The sequence below is a fragment of the Dromiciops gliroides genome, chromosome 1 (assembly GCF_019393635.1).
Source record: "Dromiciops gliroides isolate mDroGli1 chromosome 1, mDroGli1.pri, whole genome shotgun sequence".
Lineage (NCBI taxonomy): Eukaryota > Metazoa > Chordata > Mammalia > Microbiotheria > Microbiotheriidae > Dromiciops > Dromiciops gliroides.
This window is the reverse complement of record NC_057861.1, coordinates 67,135,762-67,163,498: the sequence shown is the minus strand read 5'-3', so window position 1 is coordinate 67,163,498 and position 27,737 is coordinate 67,135,762. Positions and strand designations below refer to the sequence as shown.

The window sequence follows — 27,737 nt, the reverse complement described above, 5'->3', positions numbered from 1 at the left end:
AACTAGATCCTTTAGGAAAGGCGTTCCCACCTGCAAATGTGCATCGCGGCATTTTTTAAAAAGCCATATGACTGAAATGGAGTTTACGGCAGCGCCACAGCTACCGATAGCCAAAGAAAGCCCCAAAGGCGAGGAAGGCGAGTCCACAACATCTGGCTGCCGCGTTCTCAGAGCCCAAGCCGGCGAGAGGACGGGGACGCAGCACGGCGCGGCGTTCCTCCCAGGGGCCAGCCAGAGAGAAAAGCTGTTGCTAAGAGAAATGAAGGGGCGGAGCGGAGAATCCCTAACGGTCTATTCTAGCCCCTCCGCACACCTGGAAGCCCCGCCCGCCGCGGACGCGCGGACGCGCAGACGCGCGGACACACACACTCTCACTCTCTCTCTTCCGGGGCGGGGACCGAATTCAAGTCTTCAACCCCGCCTCCTTCCTCCCAGTTTCAGCAAGATAAGGGGCGGGGCTGGCGGTGTGGTAGCGAGGGTGGTGCTGACCTCCCCTGATCTGCGCAAGCTCGCGAGCTGCTCTTGGTCCCTAGCAATGGCGGCGACGTGGGCGGGTCCAGTCACGTGCTCTCGTCAGAGGCGGAAATGATGTAGGACGCGGGCCCCCTCAGAATGAGGTGGGCCATGGCGGCGAGCGCTGGCTACGTGCGCCTGTGGGGAGCCGCGAGGCGCCTCGTGCTGGCGCCGGTGCCGCGGCCTCCTCGGCTAGCCGGCCTTCGGGGGACGGGGGCCCCGCGGGCGGGGCCTGCGCGTGGCCCGGCCGCGCTACTGCGGCCGCTGCGAGCAGCGCGGCGCCGGCCTGGGCTCTGTGGACCGGCGGCCGGGCCATGGGCCAATAGCACGGGACGCGAGCGCGTGGCGGGGGCTATGGGACGAGGCCAGCAGCCGAGGCAGCGGCGCCTATGGGCGGCGACGACAGCCCCCGAGGGCGGCTCCGAAGACGGGGGCTGGATCCAGCGGGGCCCCCGGGGGTGGAGGCTCGGAGGGCCCGGTCATGACCGCGCTCACGCCCATGATGATCCCGGACGTCTTCCCGCATCTGCGCTCATCGCTGTCACCCGCAACCCCGTGTTCCCCCCGTTTCATTAAGATCATCGAGGTGAGCGGCCCGCCCGGCCCACCCCACCCTCCTCCCGAGCCAGGCCACCCCCTCGGAGCCTAGGTCTCTTTTGCCCATTTGGAGGATAACATTTGCAAATCGCCCCTCGCACACCCTTACAGTACTGTTAAATGCTGACTGTTAATATCTAGGCCAACCCCCTCCTTTAAAGATGGGGAAACATACCAGAATAGGAAAGGAAAGCCACTTTCCCAAAGACATGGTAGTTGCAAAATTAGGAGTTCCGCCCAGGTGTACCAACTCCAGATCCTGTGTTCTTTTCTCTATCTCTCAACTGCCTCTAATCATACTTAGTGTACTTGTGAGAAAAGGGACCCAGACCAGCAGAAGGCTTGCTAAGGTCACACAAGCCAGCTAAACTCCTACAAAGGGCACAGGTTGTCACAAGGAAGTCTGACCCTTCTCTCACTGCCTTCACTTTCCACACTTGTAAAAGAAGCAAGTTGGTCTATACTTGCAAAACTCCTCGGAATAAGAAGTCAGAAAATTCGGAGTTTGGTCCCAGGTCTGTCACTGGCTGGCCCTATGACCTTGGACAAATGACTATTCTTCCTCAGGTATCTTGGTATCAAATGAAGGATTTCATATGATCATATGATCTCTAATGATCCTTCCAGTTCTGACTTTCTTTGGTTATATGTAAGGGGATGATCCCTTGCTCCTTGAGGAACTTAGTTTAATGGGAGTCTTTCAGGAGCAGTGCTGTACTCTTTGGACCTTAAGGCAAGTTGCATGTATTTCTCTTACTTTTTTTCTTCCATTCCCATCAAGTCGTGATGGATATGGTTAAAATAAACATCCAGGATAGCTCTGAAGGAAAAATTGTTCAATAAAATGTCAATAAAAGTTCAATAAGGGTTCAGGAGAGGAGGCTGAGCAAAATGGCAGAAATTCTTGTCAAGTAGCTAATTCTTACTCTTCCTTTACTCTTTATGTACTGATAAATGACCTTGCTCTCCCTGCTCCAGTTATCCCAATAAAGGATCTCTTCCCCCAAATATGAGCCCCTGCACAATCTGTCTTGCACAGCTCTTGCTGTGCACAGTCTTGCAAAATGGGGTGCCCATTTTGATTTTCTATTCACTAAATTTGTTCTTTGGACTAATCACCATATTTTATTTACATCATTACTCCAGAGCCTCACTATCTTTGTTAATACCTTTGGTTTAACCACTAGAAACCGTGACAGCTTTGCTTCCTCCTGAGTCAAGTTAAGCCATCTTGACCCAAGAATCTCTGGAAGGTACTACAGGTTTTGGGTGATCAAGTTATAGCCCAGGAAGAGGAGCAGATAGGACCCTGTCATAAACACCCTGAATGCAAAGCTTACTTGCGGTAAAGAGCACTGGACTTGGAGACAGAAGGCATGAATTCCAGTTCTGGCTCTACTGCTTGAAGCTTATTAGTTCAAGTCTGGTGGCTGCTCTCTTATCTGGCCCACTCTGTTGTGTGGCAAGAGTTTGGGCTCTTAGAGAGGGTTGTGAGCTTAGAAAGCTCAGTCAACCTAACTGGAAAAGCTTTACTTTGGGGCCTGGTAGCATTGTATGTAGCACTCCTCACCAAAGGAATTTTTTCCAGCACTTCAACTGGCGAAAGCATCTACAAAATTGTAGAAGGGTTGCAGTTACATAAATGGCAAGAGTGTGTTCACTCTGATGAAATTGTAGCTCTTGAAATAATACTTGTACACCCCCCCTGACAAGTTAGATAAGTATGTAAAGTATGGAAATGGAAGTTGTTTTGTTGTGTAATTATAAACAAGCATGACTTCAATAGAGAAAGTGAGAAATCACCTCCCTTTGCAGAGATAGGGGATATTGGTATAGAATAGGAAAGGAAAGCCTATAATGTTGTGTTGCTTGGTTTTGATGAACTGGTTTTATCCTCTCTATTTTTTATAAGGGATGGCTCTTTGGGAGAGGGAGAGAAAGCTTTATGATGATAGTTTATCAAACCTCCCCTAGCACTAGCTGTTTGTAGGCCTTAGAGAGTTAAGGGGTCATAACTAAGACCCCACCTCCCTCCTCAGTTAGCACAGGAGCAAAAAGTAGGGGAGGAGGAATTAGAACAGAAAAGAGAGCTTCCCACTTGCTAACAAAACTGAATTAACTCCATTTATTTAAATCATTTATTGAGTTTTTAGCTCAGCTTTTTTCATGGCCCCTGACTCTAGAGTGAAGAATGTTTGTGTTGCTCCCCCTCCTTCTAGTATGTCTAACTCCCTGACCCTTCTTCCTCCTTTGGCAGAATTATAATTAAAATCAGCTCTGCTAAATAATACCAACTTGAAAGAAATTAAGGTGTACATAAAAGCAGAAGCACTTCCCTTCCGAGTCATTCTTTCATAAGAGAGCTACAAGAAGTCATAACATTTGTTTACTGGGGCCTCAACAAGAGTGAGCCACTCTACCAACAACAGCAGTAATTTAGAGTATAGCTTAGGCAAATCTTGGAAAAAACTGCCATCGTTCCATTGATTTCAAAGAGGAAAAAAATAAGGTTAGGTATGTAACCTTTTAAATTTTGCTCCATATAAGCCATATTCTATGTTTTACCAAAAACTTGTTTCCCCTTTGAATTTTCTTTTAAAAAGGCAAAATATTTTTCTCCCTTTTTGGAACATATTTCAAGGATAGTATAAAGAGATAAACTATTGGCTAACATTGTACCTCTTCCTGTTAAGTCTATAATGAATGCTATGGATGCTATCAAAGGATGCTAGAAAACCTGTCCCTGTATTTCACCTTGAGGTTATTGTCATGCTAGGTTAAAAATAAGAAGTTGGTTGAGCTAGTAAGAAGGAAAGTTCGCCTTGCCCAGCCAATATGCCGGTGTCTTTCTAAAGAGAGATGACAAGTAAGTGGCATTTGATTAATTCCTTTAGAATTACCCTGAAATGGAGAACTCTTCTTATGTCAACTATTATGTCGACTGTTCTCCCTCGGTATAAAAGACCTTCGAATAATCGACCTATGGGCAGGATAAGATGATAGCCATAAAACACAATCATTCATAATTCTTCAGATTCTTGGTATACAGTAAATCATGGTGATTCATTAACACATGTAGTTGGGGTGGGGAGAAGGCAAACAGGATAAATTTTTAAAGTTCAAAATAAAATACTTGGAGATTTTAAAAATTAGCATTCATAGGATTGCTATAAAATATAGTACAAATAGAGTTACATTTGTCATAATTTCAAGAGGGAGAAAAGTTCAAATTACTAATTAGAAGATCTTTCAATAGCAATGCAAAATGGCATAGTCTAAAGGATTGAGTCATATGTTTCATGGGAAGTCAGGAGTCATACATTCTAGTTCCATCTTGGTCCCTTCACCTTGTAGCATTTATGTCAGGGTGGGTGTTTGGAGGAGCCAAGTACTTAGCAGACAGCTATTTGTTCATATAGGACATTGATTATGTTCCCTTTTAAGATGGGAAGTTCTCCCAGGCACAAGAGAATTAAAAATGGTATGTGGTAAATGTAATTTTTTAGTTTTAATCTTTTCTTAGCATTTACTAGTAAGTAAAGAAAATCATTGTTTTAATCATTCTGATTTGTCGATCCTCCTTGTACAGTCTGAATAAGAGATTGAAAGGGTACCCTGAAACCATTTTTTTCCCTTCACCCTAGCAATGAGTCTGATGTGGTTGAGAACCTGGATGAAATTTATCACACAGGAACTTTTGTCCAGATTCATGAAATGCAGGACCTCGGGGACAAGTTGCGTATGATAGTCATGGGACACAGAAGGTACGTGGGTTAGGCACTAGCTGACTCATTCTAGAGAAATTGTGTGTGATCAGGGCTTAAGAATTGTGATCAGATTGTCTGTAACCACTAGAATTTTACTATCTTTTCTGGTGTGGTCTGATATGTCTAACTCTTTTCATACAGAGCTAGAGGAAGAAGGGGAAGAGAAGGAGTTATTATTTTTGTTTTCCTCATTTTCCTTCCTAAGCCTGCTCTTCTACATCTCTCTCTAACACCACCACTCACCCACGTGACCTTGGAGTTATCTCTGACTCTTTCTTCCTTACCTACACAATCAGTTACAGGAATCCTAAGTCTTGACTGCAGGCATTTCTCTAGCTGTCCCCCTTGCCTGGGATGCTCTTCCTCCTTATCCAACCAGGCTTCCTTAGCTTCCTTTAAGTCCCCACTATAAAATTGCACCTTCAGGAAGTCTTTCCCACCCCTCTTAACCCTAGTCCCTTTCCTCTATTATTTCCCCATTTATCCTATATATAGCTTTGTTTGTACATGCATGTGCCTTGTTGTCTCCTTTATTAGATTGTGAGTTTTTTGAAGGAAGAATATCTTTTGGCATCTTGTATCCTCATATCGTAGGCACTTAATAAAAGTTTATTGCCTAATGATTCTGTCACCACAACATCACTCCTTTCTCACTTCTCTTTTCCCACTCCATCATGCTAGACCAGACCCTCATTATTTCATGCCTGAAATTTTGCATAGCTTCCACTCTCCCCTTCTACTAAACTGTCCTGTGATCCACTGTCAGAAGAATCTTTCTTTTATATAGACCTGGTCTTGTAATTCCTCTGCTTAAAAATCTTGAGTGGCTCAAGACCTAAAAAGGTCATATATCTTTTTCTGCCATTCGAGGCCCTTCCCAACATGGTCCCATTCTACCTTTCTGTCCTTATTTTGTATGACTCCTTCAGATAGACTTTTATGCTTTAGTCAAGTTGAATTCCCTCCATGAAGTCTTCTCTGACTCTTCCTCCCTCAGCCTTCAGATGTTATTTTTTAGTGACACCGAAATGCACTTTTATATTGTTGATTATACTTATGTCTATTGGTGATTTCTCTCCTGGACTAAGAGCTCCTTAAGAATGGGGACTGTGTGTTACCATAACTTCATTTCCCACTACTTTTTGGGGAGGGGGGGCAAGGCAATGGAGGTTAAGTGACTTTCCCAAGGTCACACAGCTAGTAAGTGTCAAGTGTCTGAGACCAGATTTGAACTCAGGTCCTCCTGAATCCAGGGCTGGTGCTTTATCCACTTTGCCACCTGGCTGCCCCTCCCACTACTTTTAGAACCTTGCTGAGTATAAATAATAATGTTTAATAAAATGGTGGTTTATTGTCATCTGTTGATAAGTGCTCAAAAATCAAGATTCACTACCCTTTTATTAGGACCTTCTATGTGTAGGGCACTGTGCCTTGGTAGCATGAAAATAAAGATAATTGAAAGACAGTCCTTGTTCTCATGCAACTCAGTTGAGCAAATTACTTTATTAAGGTGGTATAGCCCTTCACATACCTGGCTAATAATGACATTTGGAATAACTCATTCCTCACACATCTCAAATGAGTGTTAGTTCCCAGGGACTGGATGGCCTAGGGCCACAAAGAAGGGCATAGAAGAGAATGAGATTACCTTGTCTCCATGCCTCTCTATAGGTCCTGTTTTCTCTAAATTTGTACCTTTTTTGCAGTTGTAGCCAAATTATGCAGCATTTGTTATTTTTGAAACCTCTCATCCTAGTGAGGGCACCTGTAACCATAATTAGGTTCCATGTAGCTTCTGCATGCTGTGTAGTAGGATTCAGAAAATTCAGCAGAGAATCCTTGACAGTTTCATCTCCAGAGAGGAGAAAATGGGAACCTTTTCTGGTACAAATGTGATTTAAATGGTTTGGATATTGACCTGACAAATCTCTGTGGTACTACACTTCTTTACAGGATTCGAATAAACAAACAACTAGACGTGGAGCACTGAGGAACTGGAACTAGAAAATAAACAAAAACGAAGAGAAAACCTACGCGAGCCAAGAAGGAAGTGAGGAAGAACAAGGTGCCAAGGACAAGTGGTGGAGTGTGATAGAACCTGCCCCCCCAGTTCTCCGGATGAAGTACTCATGGTTAGAAGTGGAAAATGTAGTCCATGAGGACTTCCAGGTCACTGAAGAAGTGAAAGTAAGTCAGGGCCCCATCTCTCTTGCATCTTTCTTTGTGCCCCAGGTAGTCTCACACGTGGTAGTCAAAATAGCCTTCAATGTAGTACTACTAAGAGTAGTTCTTCCAGATCTACTATTGTGGATTAAATTACATTTATGACTTTGATTAAAAGTGGTGGGGTTTTTTTTACCTGAAATATAATTTAGCTGCATATGAAGTTCTTAGTCAGCAGATTTTTGTTTGTTTGTTTTTGTTTTGTTTTTTAGTGAGGCAATTGGGGTTAAGTGGACTTGCCAGGGTCACACAGCTAGTAAGTGTTAGTGTCTGAGGCCGGATTTGAACTCAGGTACTCTGACTCCAGGGCCGGTGCTCTATTCCACTGAGCCACCTAGCTGCCCTGAAAGCAGATATTTTGATTTTGCATTTTAAGTTGTTGTGCCCCCCTTGCTAACAACATTCAGGAAATCTGCCTCATGTTCTCAGTCAAGTTATGTGCATTAGGCCTAAGCAGTGGGATATCGGGGCATGGTGTGAAACAACTCCTTCCAGAGTAGGAAACTGCTCTCCCCTGGGAGGATAATTTAACTTCAGACGCTGATCTAGGATGTTTTCTTTCACAGGCCCTCACTGCAGAAATGTGAAGACAATTCGGATATCATTGCTTTGGAATCCCCTCTATCGGTATGTTACTTAGGCCCTTTCTCATTTCATTTTTATTAACTTTCTCACCTCAGTGTTGCCAGCCTCTTTACCACCTGTAACCTATACCAGTGCGGCCTCCACAAGTGTGATTGTTTGGGTTGGGATTTTAACTTCTGTGGCTTTATTGAGGATCCAACTTCCTGAAGGGTGACTTTCAGAGTTCTTTTCTAATGAAAAAGTTCATAATATGAGAGACCAAATGCTAAGTAGTGGTCCTGGCTGAAGGGCTGGCCCTAGGATGGCTGAATCTTGTCCTTATTTCTCTTATAAGGCAGTCCCATAGTAGTGTGGGATTCCTCTACTAAAGTCTTCTGCCTCTTGCTGGAAAGCAAATAACCTTAGTTTCCCAAAGATGATGCCAGTAAAGTGCCACAGGTTCAGTGGTGAACTGTGGTAGGTTTTGAGGCATTAGAAATTGAAAGCTCACTATGGTGAGTTACCAGCCGTTGATGTTTGTTTGGCCCGAGCAGCTAAGATCGTTTACTCAAGAACAGCAGAAGTTGTTTTCTACGTGGCAGTGGTTGCCACACTGTAATTAGAACCTTTGAAATATATTAATGTAAGAAATGAAGGCTTAATAGTTCGACTTCTCTGGAGCAGGACCCAGTATTAAAGGCCAACATAGTTCGGGATATGTCATTGTGGGGTTGCTTTCTTATTATTTCATTATCATCCTATTCAGCCTGACCAGAAGCCAAAGAGGCCAGTAGATCGGGCAGGGATGGGGCAAATGACACTGGAAACGTCCCATCTTAACATTTTTATACACATGAAATTGGACTAGAATGAAAATAAGACCAGTCTTGAATGAGGAAATAAGGTGCCACATGGGAACAAACCGGAAGATCCTTAGAGACCAGCTGTGTATTTGAGTTTCTACAGTTACCTTCCATCGCTCTGTATTTATCTTATGTATTCTGATTTATATACATTGTCTTCCCTGTCAGAATGTAAGTAAGCTCTTTGTGCTTTTTGTATTCCTACTACTTAACACAGTGCCTGGCACACAGTAGGCAATTAATAAATGCTTTTGCTTTATTGTTCTTGAGACAGTCTCAAGTACTGAAAATAACTTCCTGCTGGTACAGACATTTGGATCTAAATTCTGCTTATTCCTTTTAGAGAGTCTGTGCTTCAGATGATGCAGGCTGGGCAAAGAGTGGTGGATAATCCCATCTACTTGAGTGACATGGGAGCAGCACTGACAGGAGCCGAGTCTCATGAGCTACAGGATGTTCTGGAAGAAACAAATGTGAGTTTGGTCTCTGAAAAGCTCAATGCTTGGCCTTGTCTACCCTTCTATAGGGCATGTTTGCCTACTGAAGCAAATAAGATTAATTTCCTCATTCTAGATATGAAGGGCCCCCTATAGAGGTCATCTATATCATGGTTTTATACTTGTGATGTTTGTGGTTCAGCTCAATATAAAGAACAGGTTAAGTACTGAGAACACCTACTATGTGCTAAGTTTTGGGATGGGCAGAGGGCAGGGGGTGAATACCAAGAAGTCTGAGACTCAGACCCTGACCTCCAGGAGCTCCTGCTCTTGGTGGGGGATGGGGACACATAAGACTCATATGTAAAACAATTGGAGAAGCAGATAAGCAGCTTACTGGGACACATTTTAGATCTGAATTCTAGCAACCTCAGATTACATGGTCCAAGTCTTGTATGAAGCATGAGTCCCCTTGAAAACGTCATTGACCAGTGCTCATTCCCCCTTTCCTGCGACCCCCAACCCCCCTCCCTCCAAGGCAGTCACCCTGATGACATTGCAGGTCCTTGGTCTGTTTGGAGGAGAAGGGTATTAGTTGATAACTGGTTACTCGTGGAGGCAACTCCAAGTCTTTTCCACAAGATCTGTTGTTTGGCAGTACCTTCCCCCATCCCCTTGTGCTCCCATACTATGTCTGTGCTCTTGATTTTTCTTCAACCCAAGTGTAGAGATTTGCATTTGTCCCTATTACATTAAGAAGAAATTTAAATCCTATCCCTCTGCCATTTATCCTCCTATGACGAAAGCCAAGAAATTGCGGGGGGGGGGGGGGGGGGGGGTGGAAAGGCCATTTTAGACTGCCCTGGGAAAAGAACCTTAACACTATTAGAGCAAGTCAGAAACCGAATGGGCTGCCTCAGGAGAGTGTTAGAGTCCCTCAGACTAGAGAATCACCTGTTGGAGATTCTTACTCAGGTATGGATTAGACTAGATTCCTTTTGAGTCCCTGCCAGCTCTGAGATTGTGATTGCATTTTCACTACTACATTTTATCTTTTGGTTCTACTCAACTTAGTCTATTACTGCTAATGATTATAGAAATAACCCACGTGACAAAGCATTTTTTTTCCACACTAACCCAGTGATAGAGATAAGTGGGTATTGTCAAACCCCGTTTTGTAGATGAGGAAACTGAGATTGTGGGAGGTTAAGTAGTCATATGCTAGGACTCAAGCTGGAACCCTAGTGCTCTTTCCACTATATTTCTTAGCCTCTTCATTCTTTCCCGCCCTTCTCCCCCACCCCCACCCCCCTCCCAACAAAAGCTTCCCTGCTAAGCTCATGATTTGGGATTGCTCTGGAGGAGAGGGAGCTCCTGAAATGAGTCAAGACTTGACTAGGTCCTCAGTGATGGGGGGGATAGAGGACAAGATGCCATTTCTGACCCACTAGGCACTTCCCAGTCTGGTTAGGTTCCCAGTGGCCAAGAAGCCTCCCTCACCATGATAAGGAGCCTCTACACTGGGAGCCAGCATACCACACTGGGAACTATGTGGTAATTTTAGTTTTCCTATCCTGGAATAGGGAAGGTTTTATCATTCCCTCTGCTTTTACTTGCTATACATGAAGGTTGATTTGATTTTTTGCTCCTTCTTGACAGATTCCAAAGCGGCCTCTACAAAGCCCTCTCTCTCCTCAAGAAGGAATTTGAGCTGAGCAACCTGCAGCAAGCGGCTGGGTCGGGAGGTAAGGCCTTTCTAGAACCTGTCCTTGAGAAATAATTTTGGAGGGAGGCCAGGGGACTTCTGCAAATAAGGCTCACCTCTCTATTGGCCCTCTTTGGAATAGATTAAAATGAAGATATTTCTAAAATTCTGAAAAATAACCTCATTTCTATAGCATTTTTAATTGTGCCAAATATGTTCTTTACAAACATGCCCAAATAAATATTCCTGTTTTATAGATGAGGAACTTGAGCTCAAGATTTGCCCTTTAATATCTAGTAAAAAGAGTAACAAAGAGACAGATGTATTGTCTCAGTTAATTAAGATTGAATCACTTGAATAGAGGTGTAGTGAGGGTGGTGCTTTGTACAGATCACATGCCGGGTTTGGGGGTGGGGATTCAGAGATTACATGAGACAGCCTCTGTTCTCATGGAGCTCACATTCAAGTAAGGTCACAAGAAGAGATGTTCATGATTAGGAAGAAGATCCAGAGAAATAAAGCAACAGGCATTTTTAAGCACCTACCAAACGGACCACGGGCTAAGTGCTGGGGATGCAGAAGGAAAAAAAGAAAGTCTCTGCCCTTGAGGAACTTATATTCTATACAAATAAGTACACACATGTATTTATAAAGGCCTCACGTAGGAGGTAGTAGCACTTGAACTCATTTTTGAAAGAAGCTATGCATCTTGAGGCAGATGTATGGAGGGAATGCATTTCAAACATGGCACTGCTTGTGCAAAGGCTGGGAGATGGAATATGGAGGATTACTAAAAGACTAGCTAGTTTGGCTAGAATGAAGTGTGTATGAAGCAGGAATAAGAAGTCTGGAAAGGGAGGTTAAAGCATTTCTCTTTGGTCCTAGAAGCAGGAGAAGTAGCAGGGGTGGGGGGTGGGGAAATTGTTAATCAGAGGACATATAAAACCTGTGCCTCAGGAATGTCTCTGTGGCAGCTTTTGGAGGATGGACTGGAGAGGAGGTGGTGTTGCTCCTAAACATGGCATTCAAGCAAATGAGTATGTGAGGAAAGGAAAGGGGGCAGGAGAAGCACCTTGGTTGTAATGAGTGTGTCGTGTATTGAGTGTATTCCTCTGGATAGGAATGTTTTACATTCTTGACTTATTCCCTGAAGGCCTCTCTGGCCTTCAGAACGGAAACAAGCAAAGTCTGGAGGGGAATCCCAAGGAAAGAGTGCACTTTGAAAAGCTGGGATTTTTTCAGAGAGAAAGGTCCCACCAATTGGGGTGACTGGCCCCGTGACAGCAAACTTGGCCACACTGCAGCTCTTCTTCCCCAAAGCTTCCAAAGCCCAAATGTCAAGTGAGAAGAGAAGCTCAGTTTACTCCAGTTCTGTCTGGTCTCTTTAACACATATCTCTCCATATACCCATAGCTTTCTGATAGCCATTTGTATTCCTCTTCTCCTGCTTTAGCCGTCTCTTCCCTAAACTTAGATACTGGACTGGGAATACAAAGAAGAAAAAGGGTGCTTTTCAAATTGCTGGCACCTTGAGAGATTAATGACACCTGTGCCTTTCCTTAGCTACTTCCAAAGAGCTGTGGCTTTATCAGGGTGGACATCCTATCAGTAAATTGGATTTGAGCTGCTGTGGCCAAATTTCTGGTAATGAGCTCTTCAATCTAAGCTAAACTGGCCTTTGGATAATGAGAGCCACACTGTTCTTCACCATGCTGGCAATTTATAACCCACTAGGACTTGCCACGTGGCCTTCAAGAGTCCAGGGTCATTGATGCCAGGATAAGATATCAGAGGAAGACATTTCAGAGACAGTGGGCAAGAGGGAGAGAGTACAGAGAAAAAAGTGTTTAAAGGGGTCGTAATCGCAACATTTGAAGTCAAAAAGCTATCAGAGCTTTGGCTACATTGGTGATATAGGCATGTGCTAGTTGTATTATTGTCTCATACATTGTCTGCTAGCTCTTGGTAAAAGCCAAGGTGGAGATGTGTCTTCAGATGGTGCTGGCTAGCAATCTTCTCTTTTCTGACAATAGAACGGGAAAATAATGGAGAGTTAGAATCTGAGGAACATTCTCTAATAAGGAAATATTGCTTGGTTTCCCTAAAGAGATCTAAGAACTGTATCTTTCAGATTTTCTCTGGAGCCCTCAGTGGCCAGTGGACATGCTGAGCTAGATCCAAAGAGCTATCAGTGAACATCTGTTAGTCAGGTGCAGTGTTGGAAACCTTTCAAAGGGACACAGCTGGAAGGAGTGATTTTGTGCCAATTTCTGGCATGTGTATTTGTGCTAGTATGTATTGTGTTAACTCTGAAAGGAGTTCATGATGGCTGCATGCCCTATCTGAATCTCATGCCCACCTGCCATGTCACATAGAGGTCAGCTGTTGCCTGTTCTAGGTAGAGGAGAAGATCAAGCAAACTCACCGCAAGTACCTTCTGCAAGAGCAGCTAAAAATTATCAAGAAAGAACTGGGCCTGGAGAAAGAAGACAAAGATGCCATTGAGGAGAAATTCCGAGAACGTTTAAAAGAACTCACTGTTCCCAAGCACGTCATGGATGTGATTGATGAGGAGCTGAGCAAATTGGGCTTGTTGGACAATCATTCCTCAGAGTTCAAGTTAGTAGCTGACAACCGTGGGTCTGATAATTCCAGGAGGGTGGGGAGACGATCCATTTGTAGCCAGTATCTGGAGCCTAGAAGTTTAGCTGAGGGAGATGAACTCTCCATATAGATAGTAGTCTGAGTAAAGCAAACGAACATAATGTGACATCAAAGGCAATCTGGAATTAACCTGGGAATTGTATCCATTTATACACGTGGTGGCAGCAGGGTCTGGTGAATTTCTCCTGTCTTTGGGAATCGTTTGGTAAAACTTCAGTCACAGCCTCTCCTGGGCGTTGCTAATAGGTGAGTCTAGAACATGGATCTCAAAATCCAAGAGGTTGGGGATACTAGAATCTTCCTCATGACCAGAGGTGCCAATCCCAAAGCCTGGTAATAGGGAAGTAATTCTAGCCTTCTGATCTGGGATTGCCGAGAGTTGAATTTGTATGTCCTTTGTACGCTGCCCTTGGGGAGACAACAAAGAAGTCTGTTATCTCCTGTGAAATTTCAAGGCCTTCTTACAGCATAGTGCGTCATGCTTCAATGCTAATCATATTGACTTCTACCTTGTTGGGAGAAATATGACCTTATCGTAAGCAAAATGTCCAACTAAATCAGAGCCCCAGGGCATCTGTTACCTTATTAGGAATTTTGAGGGAATTCTCCAGAAGTGTCCAAGGCCACAGCAATTGAGCAATAATCAGTCAGGATAGTAATACATCTGCTCCCTGGCCCTGCCCCTTCTCCAAAAGAACTTTCAGGAACTCCAGTACAGATGGTGGTTATCTTCGTTATTTTGTTGGGTTCTGGGGAAGATGCAAAGATAGGCACAGTCCCTCAAGGAACTTAGTAACCTAGGTAACATTGTTTCCCATCACAGTATGGTGGACTTCTCTTTATTCAGGGACTAGATCTCTGAGGAAAACTATGTATCAGAAAAACATCAGCGCATCCAAGAGGTGAACTTGAACTGAGTGAACTAGCTGCTGCTACCAGAACGCAAGCGTATCTGCCCCCTCACTCTCCCCTCCCCAGTCACTGTGCATTTATTGAACAGCTGAGCTCACTCTCCTAAAGCCTAGATCAGGGCCCGAGCTAGCGCAACAAAAAAAGATTATCCATTTTAGCGGCACACATGTCCAAAAATAGGTTTGGGCAACCTCTATAGTAATGAGCACTCTGTGATCAGAGGTGGTCAGGGAGAAGGCATTATAGTTGTGATTTATGTGTACTTGAAACAGGTGCCCTTCAAGGCAAGGGTTCTTATATTTGTTTTTTGTATGTTTTTGGTGAGGCATTTGGGGTTAAGTGACTTGCTCAGGGTCACACAGCTAGTATGTGTCGAGTGTCTGAGGCTGGATTTGAACTCAGGCCCTCCTGAATCCAGGGCCAGTGCTTTATCCACTGCGCCACCTAGCTGCCCCCAAGGCAAGGGTTCTTTACCTTTTTTGTGCCTTGAACCCTTTTGACAATCTAGTGAAACCTTTGGACCCCTTCTCAGAATAACATTTTATAATGCATAGACTTAGGAAGGAAACTAAAATATCAAAATACAGGTAGCAAAATATTTTTTAAAATAAGTTCATGGACCCCGGGTTAAGAACCCCTGCTCTAATAAAGATATTTGAATGACTTGGGCTTTGCATATAGCTCTTGAGACTTCTGTCCCCTTCCCCTATTTTATACTCCTTGACCCCCTTAAAAATAAAACCTCCTCTTAGAGAATGTGAGAATTAGAAATGCCTTCAAGAGATGATTAGCTAATTCAGCAGAGGGAGAGAACTTAGCAAATGAGTGATACCTCTGCTTTGAGGAACATGGTCTAAAATTGACATAGATGTTAGTGCCCCTGGGGTAGATTGTGTGCTGCCAATTGCCTTGAGGCCCTTAGAGAAGCCTGCCCTAGTGACCTGCTCCTGGCTCCCATTCCACCTCTAGGAGGAATAGAGAAGTTGGGCTAGTGTATGTCAGGACTTGATATGCAGCTTGGGGAAGTTGCCAACCCCTCCAGTCTTCCCTTAATTACACAAGCCGTTTCTGCTCTCATTGCCTTCAGCTTTTGCAGAAATCATTTGCTTCTCTGTTCCTCTTTGCCATCTCCCTCCTTTCCTCCCTTTCTCTCTCTCTCTCTCTCCTCCCCCCCATGTTCTCTCTCTCCCCCTCCCCATGCTCTCTCTCTCTCCCACCCTCCCCTCCCCTCCCCATGCTCTCTCCACAACTAAACTAGCCAACAGCCTGAGATAGCTGTTTCTCATTTTATCATTTTACAGTCCTTTCTTGAGCCCCTCCTCTCCTGAAACTGTCTTCTTCATAAGCAGCTCTCAAGCTTGTCTCTCCTAATGTAGGCCTTTCAGATCACCATCTTGCTTCCTAGCTGAGAGGATGTTACAGGTATAAGGGGCAGGATGAACACACACAGTACGGGACTGAGAAAGTAACAGGCTATTTTCAGGGAAAAGAAAATAGCCCCATTTGCCAGCAGGAATTGGGGAGTATGATAGGAGAAGAGGCTGGAGTAGGAGGGTCACTGCTTATTTGTGAAGCATATTAGTGCCCAGAAAAGGGTTGGCATTTATTTGTTACAACGAAAGGGCTAGGACAGCCAGGTGGTGCAGCGGTAGAGCACTGGCCATGAGGAGCCAAGTTCAAATCCGCCTCAGACACGTGACACTTACTAGCTGTGTGACCCTGGGAAAGTCACTTAACCCTCATTGCCCGTCCCCCCCCCCCCCAAAAAAAAAAATTAAAGAGCTGTTGAAATGTTTTTAACTTGGGAGTGACATGACCAGAGCCCTACATAAGAGGCAATATTCTGAAGGTATACAATTAGGTGCTCTTCTGGCATTAAGTAATATGATGGCTAAATTGCATTGAGAGAAGAGTAGAGGTAGGAATACCTGCTGAAAAGCTATTGTCTTGTCCCAGCTCTTCCTCTTTCCCTGGAAGTAGCAGAAGGAATTGAAAAGCATAGATTTGAGAGATGTTGCAGATAGATTTGGAAGGATTTGATAACTAATTTAATACGAGAGCTTTTTGTGTGCCAGGGCATTGTGCTAGGGATACTGAGACAAAAAATAGACCTCTCTCTTTCCTAAGAAGCTTATTAACATTTTACTCTGGGGAAACACAAATGAGTCATTTCTGGGATCCATGGGACACTGGCAGCTATAGGAACAAATTGAGAAGGGCCTTGTGTAGGTGTGCCTTAAGCTGAACCCTGAAAGGAGCTGGGGATTCTGAGATTCGGAGGCATTCCAGGCATAAGGGATGGCACGAAGCTGGGAGATATGTCATGTGTCTGAAGCACAAAGGGTGTGAGGCAATGAGTAATGCCTGGTCAGTTTGGAAGACAGTGGAACCAGACTGGAAAGGGATTTAAATACCAGCTATCCTTTCCACATCGTGGCTTTCCCCATCAAGGTTTCACTATATCATGGGGCGGCATGAGAAGTTAAGTGGACATTTGGGGAGAGTTTTGCAGATGACACAGAAAAAGTTTAGAAACTCAGAAATGCATAAAATATGTGGTATGGTATAAAACCCCAAATTTTACAACCCAAATAAACACCCCATAAAAGAAAAAAAATTCAGACTTCTCTGGTCTGAAGGGAGGGCCAAAAACATTTTAGGCAGATTTTCCAGATTGTAGGGGCGCTGCACCCCTAGTCCCCAAGATGCGGGAGAGATATTTTCATCCTAGAGACAATAGGGAGCCCCCGAAGCTTTTTGAACAAGAGATTGGCACTTTTCTAATTGTTAGGAAGTTTCTCCATACATCAAGCCCAAGTGTACTACCCTTGGCCTACAAGCAGAATTGCCCAGACCCTCAGCCCATTCGAAATCCTAGCCCAGCAATAGCCCATACTCTGACCCAAAGGTATTGCATCCTATGAGGAAGTCATAGACAACTAATCCCTTCCATTCTCATCCTAACAGTCAGCAAGCTTTTATTACATAGCTGCCATGGTGCCACATGCTGTACTGGAGACACAGGGAATTCGAGGCAATATCTGTCCTCCAAGAACCTACAGGTTACCAAGAGAAACAATACATGCCCACCTAAGGGCAAACAAAAAGCAAATCAAAAGACCAGATTTTTGCTTGGGGGAGTGAAGGTGGGAATGGATTGGGAAAGGCCTCTTTTAGGAGTAGCACTTTGAAGCTTGAAGGAAACCTTTGAAGGAAACCCAGGGATTGTGAGACACTAAAAGGTAAGGGGAGAGGGCATTCCAGGCATGGGGAACAGCCTGTGTAAACACAGGGAGACAGGAAATGAAAGGTCATTTGTGGAAAAAACAGCAAGAAGGCCAGTTTGATTGAACCACTGAGGATGGTTTAGACCAGTGGTGTCAAACTCAAATTGAAAACACCTGCAGGCTGTATAGTGCTTTGGAATAAGACAATAGTATTGTGTTCTATTGTGTTTTTATTTATTTTGCTAAGTATTTCCTAATTTTATTTTAATCTGGATAGGGCTCCACTTGAAAATGTTGATATTGGGGGCCCCAGAGGAGAGTTTAGTGTTCGACAGCTTTGGTTAAGACTCTTCAGTTAAGTCAAAGTTAATTTGTTGGATTTGTGTATTATCAGTGTCACCCGAATTACTTGGACTGGTTGACTTCCATACCATGGGGGAAACATAGCGATGAGAATCTGGATCTGGTCCGAGCCAAGGAAGTTCTGGAGGAAGATCATTATGGCATGGAGGATGTCAAGAAACGCATCTTAGTAAGCCCCTCTTTTCTGCACTCTGCAGCCTCCTACTGTAACACCCACCCAGACTCCAGTTTTAGAGCCTTGATTTCCTTCTCTTTTTTTTAACAGGGTTACTAAACTCAGGAGAGGGACATAGACTTAGTATACCTGGATTTCAGCAAAACATTTAACATAGTCTCTCATGCCCATCCTTGAGGACAAGGTGATAGTACAGTTAAGTGGATAAATAACTGATTGAGTAATTAGACCCAAAGAAGTGTTTGTTATCATTGGGTTGGAGGGAGGCCATCATCAGAGTGTCTGAGACGTTATCATCAGGGACTTGGATGACAGAACAGCTGACTTGCTTATTTTATTTGACACTAATCCAGAAGGGTTAACTAATGTGTTGTTGGGGTGGAATCTCAGAAGATGGAAAATTAAAAGAGATACATGTAAACTACACTGCAGAATTGGGGAGGGTGTGGTGCGATGAGTTCTCTAACAAAAAATCTGGCCATCTTAGTGGACTGCAAACTCATTGAGTCACCTCATTGAGGCACCTCATTGAGCTGCCTTAATAAAACAACAAAATGTTCATATTAAGGGTGGTGAGAGTCCCACTGTCCTCTCCTGTGGTCAAACCAATAGAATCCATTAACTAATAAGGTGAAAGAAAGGCAATAAGCATTTATATAGCATCTCTTGTATGCTAGGCACTGTGCTAAGCACTTTTTACAAATATCTCAATAACATTCGATCTGATTTAACTAATAAGCATTTATTAAGTGCCTACCACGTACCAAGTAATGTGCTAGATGCTAAGAATATAAAATAGAAAACAAGTTAGTATAAGATATGATTAAATGTTGTTTTGCATGCTATAGGTGCTAAAATTTAGGGGAATGAGTATCATGAAAAGTATCCTGGAGGGAGTGTGAGAGTCAAGCAATCAGGGTACTTTCTGTTACATTTGACCCTAAGCAAAATTCACAGGCTCTATACCATAACTTCAGTCTTGGAAGATGGGGTGCTAGTTGTAGTGTGTATAAGTTTGAGTATTCCTGACCCATAATACTTCCTTCCTGTGTTAAGGAATTTATTGCTGTGAGCCAACTCCGAGGATCAACACAAGGGAAGATCCTTTGTTTCTACGGTCCTCCAGGAGTGGGCAAGACAAGCATTGCTCGCTCCATTGCAAGAGCTTTGAATAGAGAATATTTCCGGTTCAGTGTTGGAGGCATGACCGATGTGGCAGAAATCAAGGGACACAGGTAAGTCCCTCAAGCTTGAGTTCTGTGAGGGCACTGAGAAGACATAGCTTTGTTGGAACTGTTTTATCTCTCCAAGGCTTAGTTCATGTTCTACTTCAGGCCTTCCTTGTTCTTCCCCACCTCTGAATATGATACTTGTGGTCTGCTGGGTACAGTTAGGATTGAATTCGATATGGCAGTGTCTTAATTTGCTGAGGCTTTCGGGAGATTTAGACCTCAGAGGTGTCATCTTTCTTGTTTGACTTTGATCGTTTAGATGAGGAAACTGAGGCACAGAAAGGTCCAAGGTCAGTCTTGTCTCCTATGTCCCCAAAAACACCTACCACTGGGTTGGGGAAATAGAAGCTCAGTGAAGAGTTCCTTATTCCTTGCCTCAGTGACCTTCATGCAGATGGCATTAGGACTTATGTGCAGCCCACTTGCACAACACCAGTCATTGCCAAGTGTTATAGTTTGCTTGTTGAGAGCCCACCTTGGGTGCCTAGTCCTGTGTTGTGCAGCCCAGATAAGGATGGAGAAGAGGCAGTGTGATACAATGGGAAGATCACTGGGTTTGCAGGCAGAAGTTAGGAGTTCAGATTCCCAGCATGCTGTACCTTAGGGAAGATTTGAAGAGAATGTTTCAAGTCCTGTCTGTTTCTAAACCTGTGGTCTTGATGTAAAAGTCTGCTCTTAAGGGACAACTAGTTTTGTAGGAGCAAAGGATAGTTCAGTAGAATTTGGAGCACTGAACCTTGACTTTAATGAGGACCTTCCTGGCATTCTGGAGCCAGGCATTGGCAAAGAGAAGGTCAGTCTTAGGGAGTCGTATCAGTAAAATGAGAAGCTTGCATTAGATCAGGAGTTCTTAACTATCGGGGCAGCTAGGTGGTACAGTGGATGTAGAACTGGCCCTGGATTCAGGAGGACCTGAGTTCAAATCCAGCCTCAGATGCTTGACACTTACTAGCTGTGTGACCCTGGGCAAGTCACTTAATCCCAATTGCCTCACTAAAAAAACAAAACAAAAAAAATATTGATTATGACATATTTCAATGTAATTGATTTCTTTTGTAATTTATGCCTTTAAAAACATTGGGTGGTCTGAGAATCCCTAGGCTTCAGACTACCAAAGGAGAGTTGGGGCCACACGGCACAAAGAAGACTAAGAACCTTTGAACTAGGTGGATTCTTCAAGTCCCTTCCAACTCTGGCATTCTTTGTTCCCAAAGTGACTGAAAGGGGAGTTGAGAGAATGTGTTGTGGCTGGTGGTCAGGCTTGTCCTGACTTGTCTTGTTTTATGATAAAAGAAACAAGGCGTTTGGTTTGATTAGATGGCTTTTGGAGAGGATGTGGAGGAAAAACTCTGATGAAATTACCCAACTGATCCATGAGGTGACTGGGGCAAAGTCCTTGAAAACACTGAACACTGAGAACTACTTTGCCTTGTCCCTTAATGGGATATGTCCCACTTTGTAACTGTTCCCTGTTTAACTTTGTCTAACTATATCCCATCTGGAATAGGAGTGGATTTAGTTCTAAATTTGGCAGTGCGTGGATTAGAGCCTTGTTGAGTAGGGGAAGGGATCCTGGATTTAGAAAATCTGAAGCCTCGTTCTTCTCTATAAAATGGAGATAACCATATCCTTCGTGCTGATCTTGCAGAATTCTTTGGAGGGAAATGGGATATTGTATGTTAAAGGTACATTTACATAAGAGATATTTGGCTTACGTCCTGCTACCTTTGGGTGAGAGTTGATTAAATCCTCTGTGAACTACCATCCAAAAATTGTAAAGTCCTCTGGTGGAGAGTCCTGTGGTAGACACAGATAGAGAGAGATACATATAGATATAAATACAGATATAGATATAGATATAAAATAAATATTTTTTGTTGTTTGTTTTGCTCTGGGCAATGAGGGTTAAGTGACTTGCCCAGGGTCACACAAGCTAGTATGTGTCAAGTGTCTGAGGCTGTATTTGAACTCAGGTCCTCCTGAATCCAGGGCCAGTGTTTCATCCATTGTGCCACCTAGCTGCCCCTGACACAGCTATATTTTAAAAGATTTCATTATTACTATGATTGTCAACCATTTCATGTATTTAGAGGCTTTGAGATTTACCAAGCACTCTTCTGTTCCAAGTCCCTGAGTTAGGAAATACAGAAACAGGGGTAAAGGAAGGGTAAAGAATTTGCCCATGTACACTAATTTGGGAGCCAGGATTTAAACTTGGGGCTCCTGATTCCACTTCTTTCTGCTACCCTGAGGCTAGCTCTCCAAGACAGTGGCATAGGGCCACAAACTTAAGCTTATCTTCAGGCATACTCAGTATCCGTACAGAACTATAACAGCTAAGGAGTTAACTGAATCTATTGGAAACATTTATTTTGACCTACTTTACATATTGTCCTTTGAAATGTTTAAAAAGAGACACATAGTTGAGCTCCTCTTCACCCATTTCCCTGATGTCCCCCAGAACTTCAGGTCAGTTTAACAAACTTTTGTTTAAATTGTAAAGCTGCTATGGCTTCTCTTCTCCAGGAGGACATATGTTGGGGCCATGCCGGGAAAGATCATCCAGTGTCTGAAAAAAACGAAGACGGAAAACCCCCTAATTCTAATCGATGAGGTTATGTGTCTGTCCCCCCCTTTCAAAGCATTTGTTCTATCCCATCTGGGGAGCCTGCTTAGAGTACTTGTGTTTGCTCTGTGAAAATATCCAGGTGCCGAGGGGATGCATTTGCCACTCGGTTCAGCTTAGTAACTTAGGCAGAGCCTGTGAAAATTGGAGTGCTTACCTCACCACCAATGATTGTGGTCGGATTCTGAGGCCCTGTTGTCCCTCACTAATAGACAACTGTGACACTTTCTAGGGCCATGGAAAAGGAACCCCCATCATTTCCTAAGAGCTCCTATCTGCAGGTTGGGCAGCCTTTCCTCAAACACCTCTTGTAATAGGGACCTCAGTAGCTGGTTAGCTCTGGGGTAGAGGTCATGTGGCAAGTCAAGTTATAAGAAGGGTTATAACTTAGAGCCAAAAGGTTGCCCTAGAAGCCTTGGTCTTCAGATGAGCCCCAGGTCTGGCTCATGTGCCAGGCTGGCACAGTTAATGGAGAGATTTCCCCCTGTTGCTGTTACACAAGGGAATAGGGTCGGTATGGCAACCCAGAGGTGCATTCCTCAGCGACAGGCCAGCCTGGGTACCTCCCTAGGCTCAGAGTATCCCAATTCTAAAACAGAAATGGCACTGACAACCCAGGAGTCTCTGAGCTGTTGGACTGCTTTTCTGCCTTGTTACAGTTAGAGTGAAGGCAGCTGGTTTAAACCCCTGTGTGTAATTGCCAAAGAAGATGGTAGGATGCAGGGGAGAAATAGGCAAGCAGTGGGAATACTGGTTGGATGGAGTTAGGCTCTAGCACTTAACTTGGTCACCTTGGGCAAGCCCCATAAGCTGTCTGAGTTTCAGGGTCTTCATCTCTATGGAGGGGTTTGGCCTAGATATTCTGTATTCCTTTCAGTTCTAAATCCTAGGCTCTGCTTCCCAGATGTGGAGAAAGGGTACCAACTAGATCTTCCACAATGTGCTACAGGTGGATAAGATCGGGCGGGGCTACCAGGGAGACCCCTCTTCTGCATTGCTTGAGCTTCTGGATCCAGAGCAAAATTCCAACTTCCTGGACCACTATCTAGATGTGCCAGTGGATCTGTCCAAGGTATGGATTTATCTTATTTATTTGTCGGTGGGCTGCAGGCCACTGAATCCTGATAGACCCATGGCTATGCTTAGGTTAGTGCAGGCTATCATCTGCCTCATGTGTCTGGCTTTCTCCAGGTTCTGTTCATCTGCACAGCCAATGTTATAGAAACCATCCCCGAGCCCTTGAGAGACAGAATGGAGATGATCAACGTCTCTGGCTATGTGGCCCAGGAGAAACTCGCCATTGCAGAGGTGAGAAGTTCTGAGCCTTTGTCCATCTTGTTTCCTGCCCAGCCTGATGTGGGAACTATTGTTTTTCCCCCCAGCCTTTTCCTGGGGACTCAGGTGTCAGGCTGCTGGAGTTCCCAGGGGTACCACCTCCTACCAGATGACAGTTGCCTCGTTTCTCCTCTAAATACTCTGTGGTGGGGAAATGCATGAGGTTTTGGGATCACTATCCACTTCACCAAGCTGCCTCTCAGGGTCCTCTTCCTCATCTAACCACTATCCCTTGGTATCCTTTTCCTCACCTATGTATCTTCCTGGGTATTAGTTATTTGTCTTAGAGCTAGCAAGAAGTGGGACAAGCTGTTTCACAAGTTTACAAGTTCACCCTCATTGAAAACCTTCCAACCAACCACTTACCAGGGATGTTGTCCAGGGGGTTCATTTATTTGGTGATAAGCTAGATTAGATAGCCTTTGAGGTTCCATTCTCAGCTCTGGGATTCTGCATCAGTGAAACAAGAGGATCCTTCCAGGAGTATTGAAGTATTGAAGATTAGCTGTTTACTCATTTTTGGCATTGTACTCAACAGTGCCCTGAATCTGACGAGTACCAGCGCTTGAGTTTCCACATTATTCCCTTCTAGCTGTTGCCCTAGGCCAATCACCTCACCTCTGTGGCTTCCGTCTTGTCATGTGTAAAATAGAAGTACTTGCACTGTCTCACAAGTTTGTTCTGAACAAAGTAAAACTGTAGAAGCGTGAGCTGTTATGAGTTTGAAGCACTATAGAAATGTAAAAATGTCATTCCCATGTGAGACATTAAGCTTTTTGACTTGGGCCCCAGACTGCTCCCTCTAACACCAGTTAGATAGTAGCAGGCCTGGAGTGTGTGACCCAGAAGGCAGCACTGGCCACTTGTCAGATACCAGCATAGAGGGGATTCCAACTCATAATGTTCATTGAAATGGGAGAGAAGATATAAGAGGTGGAAGGCTTTTTCCCTTTTGTTCCCCTGCCACACACACATTGAATTTATGAGTTGGTTTTCCTTTCAGCGTTACCTGGTTCCTCAGGCCCGAATCCTTTGTGGTCTGGATGAAAGCAAGACCAAAGTCTCATCAGACGTGTTGACCCTTCTTATCAAGCAGTATTGCCGGGAGAGTGGTGTCCGAAACCTGCAGAAGCAAGTGGAGAAGGTGAGCCGTGAGGTGGTTTGATTCAGCCAGCATTGATGAGGCCCTTACTGTGTGCCAGGCTCATCTCAGACAGGGAGGTAACACCTGCAGGGTCAGGAAAGGCCTCACTGGGGGGGGCCTGGAGCGAACCCCTGGACAGAATGGCCAGAGAAGGGAAATGATCTGAACATTCTAGTATGGAGGAACCGCCCACGTGAGAGCACTAGAGCACAGGTTGGAGGCGGGAGGGGGTTAGAAAGGCAGAAGAGTTGGCTTTTCCCCCCCCCCTTTGGTCAGGGGCAGGAGGCCCAATAAGATTCTTGAACATATGACTAACCTGGTCAGACCTCCTCAATATCTCCCCGCCCCCCAATCCAACATTTGTTTCAGACTAACTGGTGAAATTCTTCCTCCTTGTCCTTTCCCCTAGATGTTCAGAAAATCTGCCTACAAGCTAGTCAGTGGGGAGATGGAGTCTGTGGAAATAACACCCGAGAACCTCCAGGACTTTGTAGGGAAGCCCATCTTCACTGTGGAGCGCATGTATGATGTGACACCACCAGGCGTGGTCATGGGTCTGGCATGGACAGCCATGGGTAAGATAGGGAAAGAGGTGGAGCTGATGGGTAATGGTCCTCTGTGACATGCCAGCTGTTTATGAAGTAGAAGTGGAAGCCTTTAGGTACAAGGGGGGGCTAAGACACAACTGATTATAGTATATATCATAATTGTTACAGATGAAAAGAGCTGGTGTGAAACCGGAAGTGGGAGGGGTAAATCAGGGAAGCCTTTCTGTAGGAGATGGTATGAGTTGGACCTTAAAAGATGCGTAGGAATTGAAGTAGGGAGGTGAGGATCACAACTGTTGGAGGCTGAGGAACAACATAAGAAGGGAGAGGCAAGAGAGCACAGCCTGTTTACGAAGCACATGGTCTGGGTTACCTGGAATTTGTGGGCCAGAGGAAGGGTTTGATATGATGATGAGCACTGCTTACTCAGAAGGCAAGAAGAGCAGACCAGGTGTGGCAGGCGCAAAGACCTGGGCAGCTAGAATGGTTCTAAACTCCTGGAGGAAGTTGGCTTGCTGGGAGTTTTTCCTGTCCTTTTGAATTACACAGGTCAAGTCCAAAATCAAACTTCAGTAGGCAACCTTTGAATGCCCCTAGTGCAGCCAGGGGTGACCTGTCTCCCTGGTCATAACTAGCAGTACTCAGCTGCTGAACCTGGCCAAATGGTCTCTTTCTCTACCTCAGGAGGCTCTACCTTGTTCATTGAAACCTCGCCTCGGCGCCCCAAGGAAAAAGACAACAAAGATGGGAGCCTAGAAGTGACAGGTCAGCTGGGGGAAGTCATGAAAGAAAGTGCCAAGATTGCATACACATTTGCCCGGGCATTCTTAATGCAAAAGAACCCATCCAATGACTTCCTGCTGACCTCACACATCCACTTACATGTGCCTGAGGTAAGCATACACCTACCACCACCACCTCTTCCTGTCCTCGAACACCTAAAGCCTGTCTTATCCCCACAGTGAGCCAACTCTGGACAAACCCTGTCCTCTTCTTCACAGGGTGCGACCCCCAAAGATGGTCCCAGTGCAGGCTGCACCATTGTCACTGCGCTGCTCTCCTTGGCCATGAACCAGTCTATTCGACAGAATGTGGCCATGACAGGGGAGGTGTCCCTCACTGGCAAGATCCTTCCTGTGGGAGGCATTAAGGAGAAAACCATTGCAGTAAGTGCTTGAGAAAGAATGCTAGACCCAAGTTCTGGTTCCAACTTTTTTTTTTACCCTCTTTCTCTAACCCTATAACATGAGCCATGTTACTTATACTACCTGCCTCACAGTGGGATTGTGAATCAAGGCTTTTAAAAGCTCCATAGAAAGGGGAACCATTGTGCATTATTTCTCTGAAGTCACCTGACCCAGTCTGCCTTTTGGCAGGCAGTAACATCCCCATTTAACAGATCTGTCAATTGAGGCCCCCTGAAAGTTGATTTAATTCAATACTTTTTTTTTATTTTTTTTTTTACGGGGCAATGGGGTTAAGTGACTTGCCCAGGGTCACACAGCTAGTAAGTGTCAAGTGTCTGAGGCCGGATTTGAACTCAGGAACTCCTGAATCCAGGGCCGGTGCTTTATCCACTGTGCCACCTAGCTGCCCCTAATTCAATACTTTTAAAGCACCTAATGTGCTTAGAACAAGAAATCAGTTCTTGGCCTTAAACCTTAGGAAATCATGTGTTAGTGGTAGGGTTAGAACTCAGTTTTTTAACCCAATGCTCATTTGAGTTTTTGTTGATTGTATTATTTCCCCATACCTTATTATGCCAAGGTATTTGGGGAAAGATGAGAAGACAGTGTCAGTACCCTCCCTAGAGCAGCCCTCCAACTAGTCACACTCTTTCCTGCTCAGAAGCCTTTACTGGTTCCCCACTACTTCAGAGAATGATGTCCATTCAAAGCCCTCTGCATCTTCTTGTTTGGTGCCTTGAGTTGACCTGGGTGGGTTCTGCTAGGTACTCTCAGAGCCTTATTCCCGATTTTGTTTATTATCCTTGTAGGCCAAAAGAGCAGGGGTCACCTGTGTCATCCTCCCGGCAGAGAACAAGAAGGACTATTATGACCTTGCAAGCTTCATCACTGAAGGTCTGGAAACACATTTTGTGGAACACTACAGTGAGGTCTTTAACATCGTCTTTCCCCAGGAGGAAACTGTGGAACGATGAACTTTCAGACTGTAAGGGAGTAGGGGAGCTTCAGCCAAACAAATTCCAGAGGTTGGCATCGTGGACAGAAGCTTCAAGGATCAGTGATGCTGCTAGGCAGCACATTCATGGTGGTTTCATACACATAGTTTAGAGAATAATTTAATTTAAAGGTCTGTTATGCTCGAAAACATATTTATGATAAAAATCATTTCCAATACTGGCATCTGGCCATCTTTTTTTTAATAAAACAACTTCAATCACCAGACAGATATTGGGGGCCCACACCCATCAAAAATACCCAGTAGCAAATTGAGCTATCTTTCTTAGAGAAACCCCCCAAAATGAAGATCAGAGCCTGTTCCATGTTTCCTGCCTCCAAGTTTTTTTTGGGGTGTCTGGCACCAACTTTAAATGCTTGATTTGGACTTTGTCTTTAGGTCCTTGCTCAACAAAGTACATTATCCTCAAGCCACCATCCTTTTTTGTTATATTTATATATTATTATTTTTATTATATATTATTATTATATAATATTATTATATTATATTTATATATTCTTACCTTTTTAAAACCCAATTCAAAAAAAGCCCTGGCAAAACCAGATTGGAGTCTGACTTTCTAGTAGGCAAGCCCAGAATTCTGTGCTACTAAAGCACTGCTAGAGCCACTGCTTCTTTATTCCCCACCTCCCCCAATGCC

The 27,737-nt window shown here is 44.4% G+C and overlaps 1 protein-coding gene across 1 annotated transcript; it reads left to right on the top strand.

Annotated features, from left to right (window-relative positions):
* The first annotated feature begins 609 nt into the window (after positions 1-609).
* Positions 610-27,255, top strand: LONP1 (lon peptidase 1, mitochondrial). The gene is given in 26 exon segments (XM_043980216.1): positions 610-778; positions 781-810; positions 813-1,099; positions 3,887-3,943; positions 3,945-3,976; positions 4,755-4,874; positions 6,831-6,861; positions 6,863-6,900; positions 6,902-7,064; positions 7,667-7,679; positions 7,682-7,727; positions 8,871-9,000; positions 10,624-10,635; positions 10,637-10,701; positions 11,149-11,155; positions 13,068-13,292; positions 17,867-18,004; positions 19,067-19,245; positions 21,769-21,856; positions 22,818-22,940; positions 23,060-23,176; positions 24,207-24,347; positions 24,757-24,922; positions 25,580-25,788; positions 25,897-26,061; positions 26,892-27,255. Coding segments are annotated over 26 exon segments (2,913 nt in total). The 5' UTR covers positions 610-612; the 3' UTR covers positions 27,057-27,255.
* Positions 27,256-27,737: the final 482 nt, after the last annotated feature.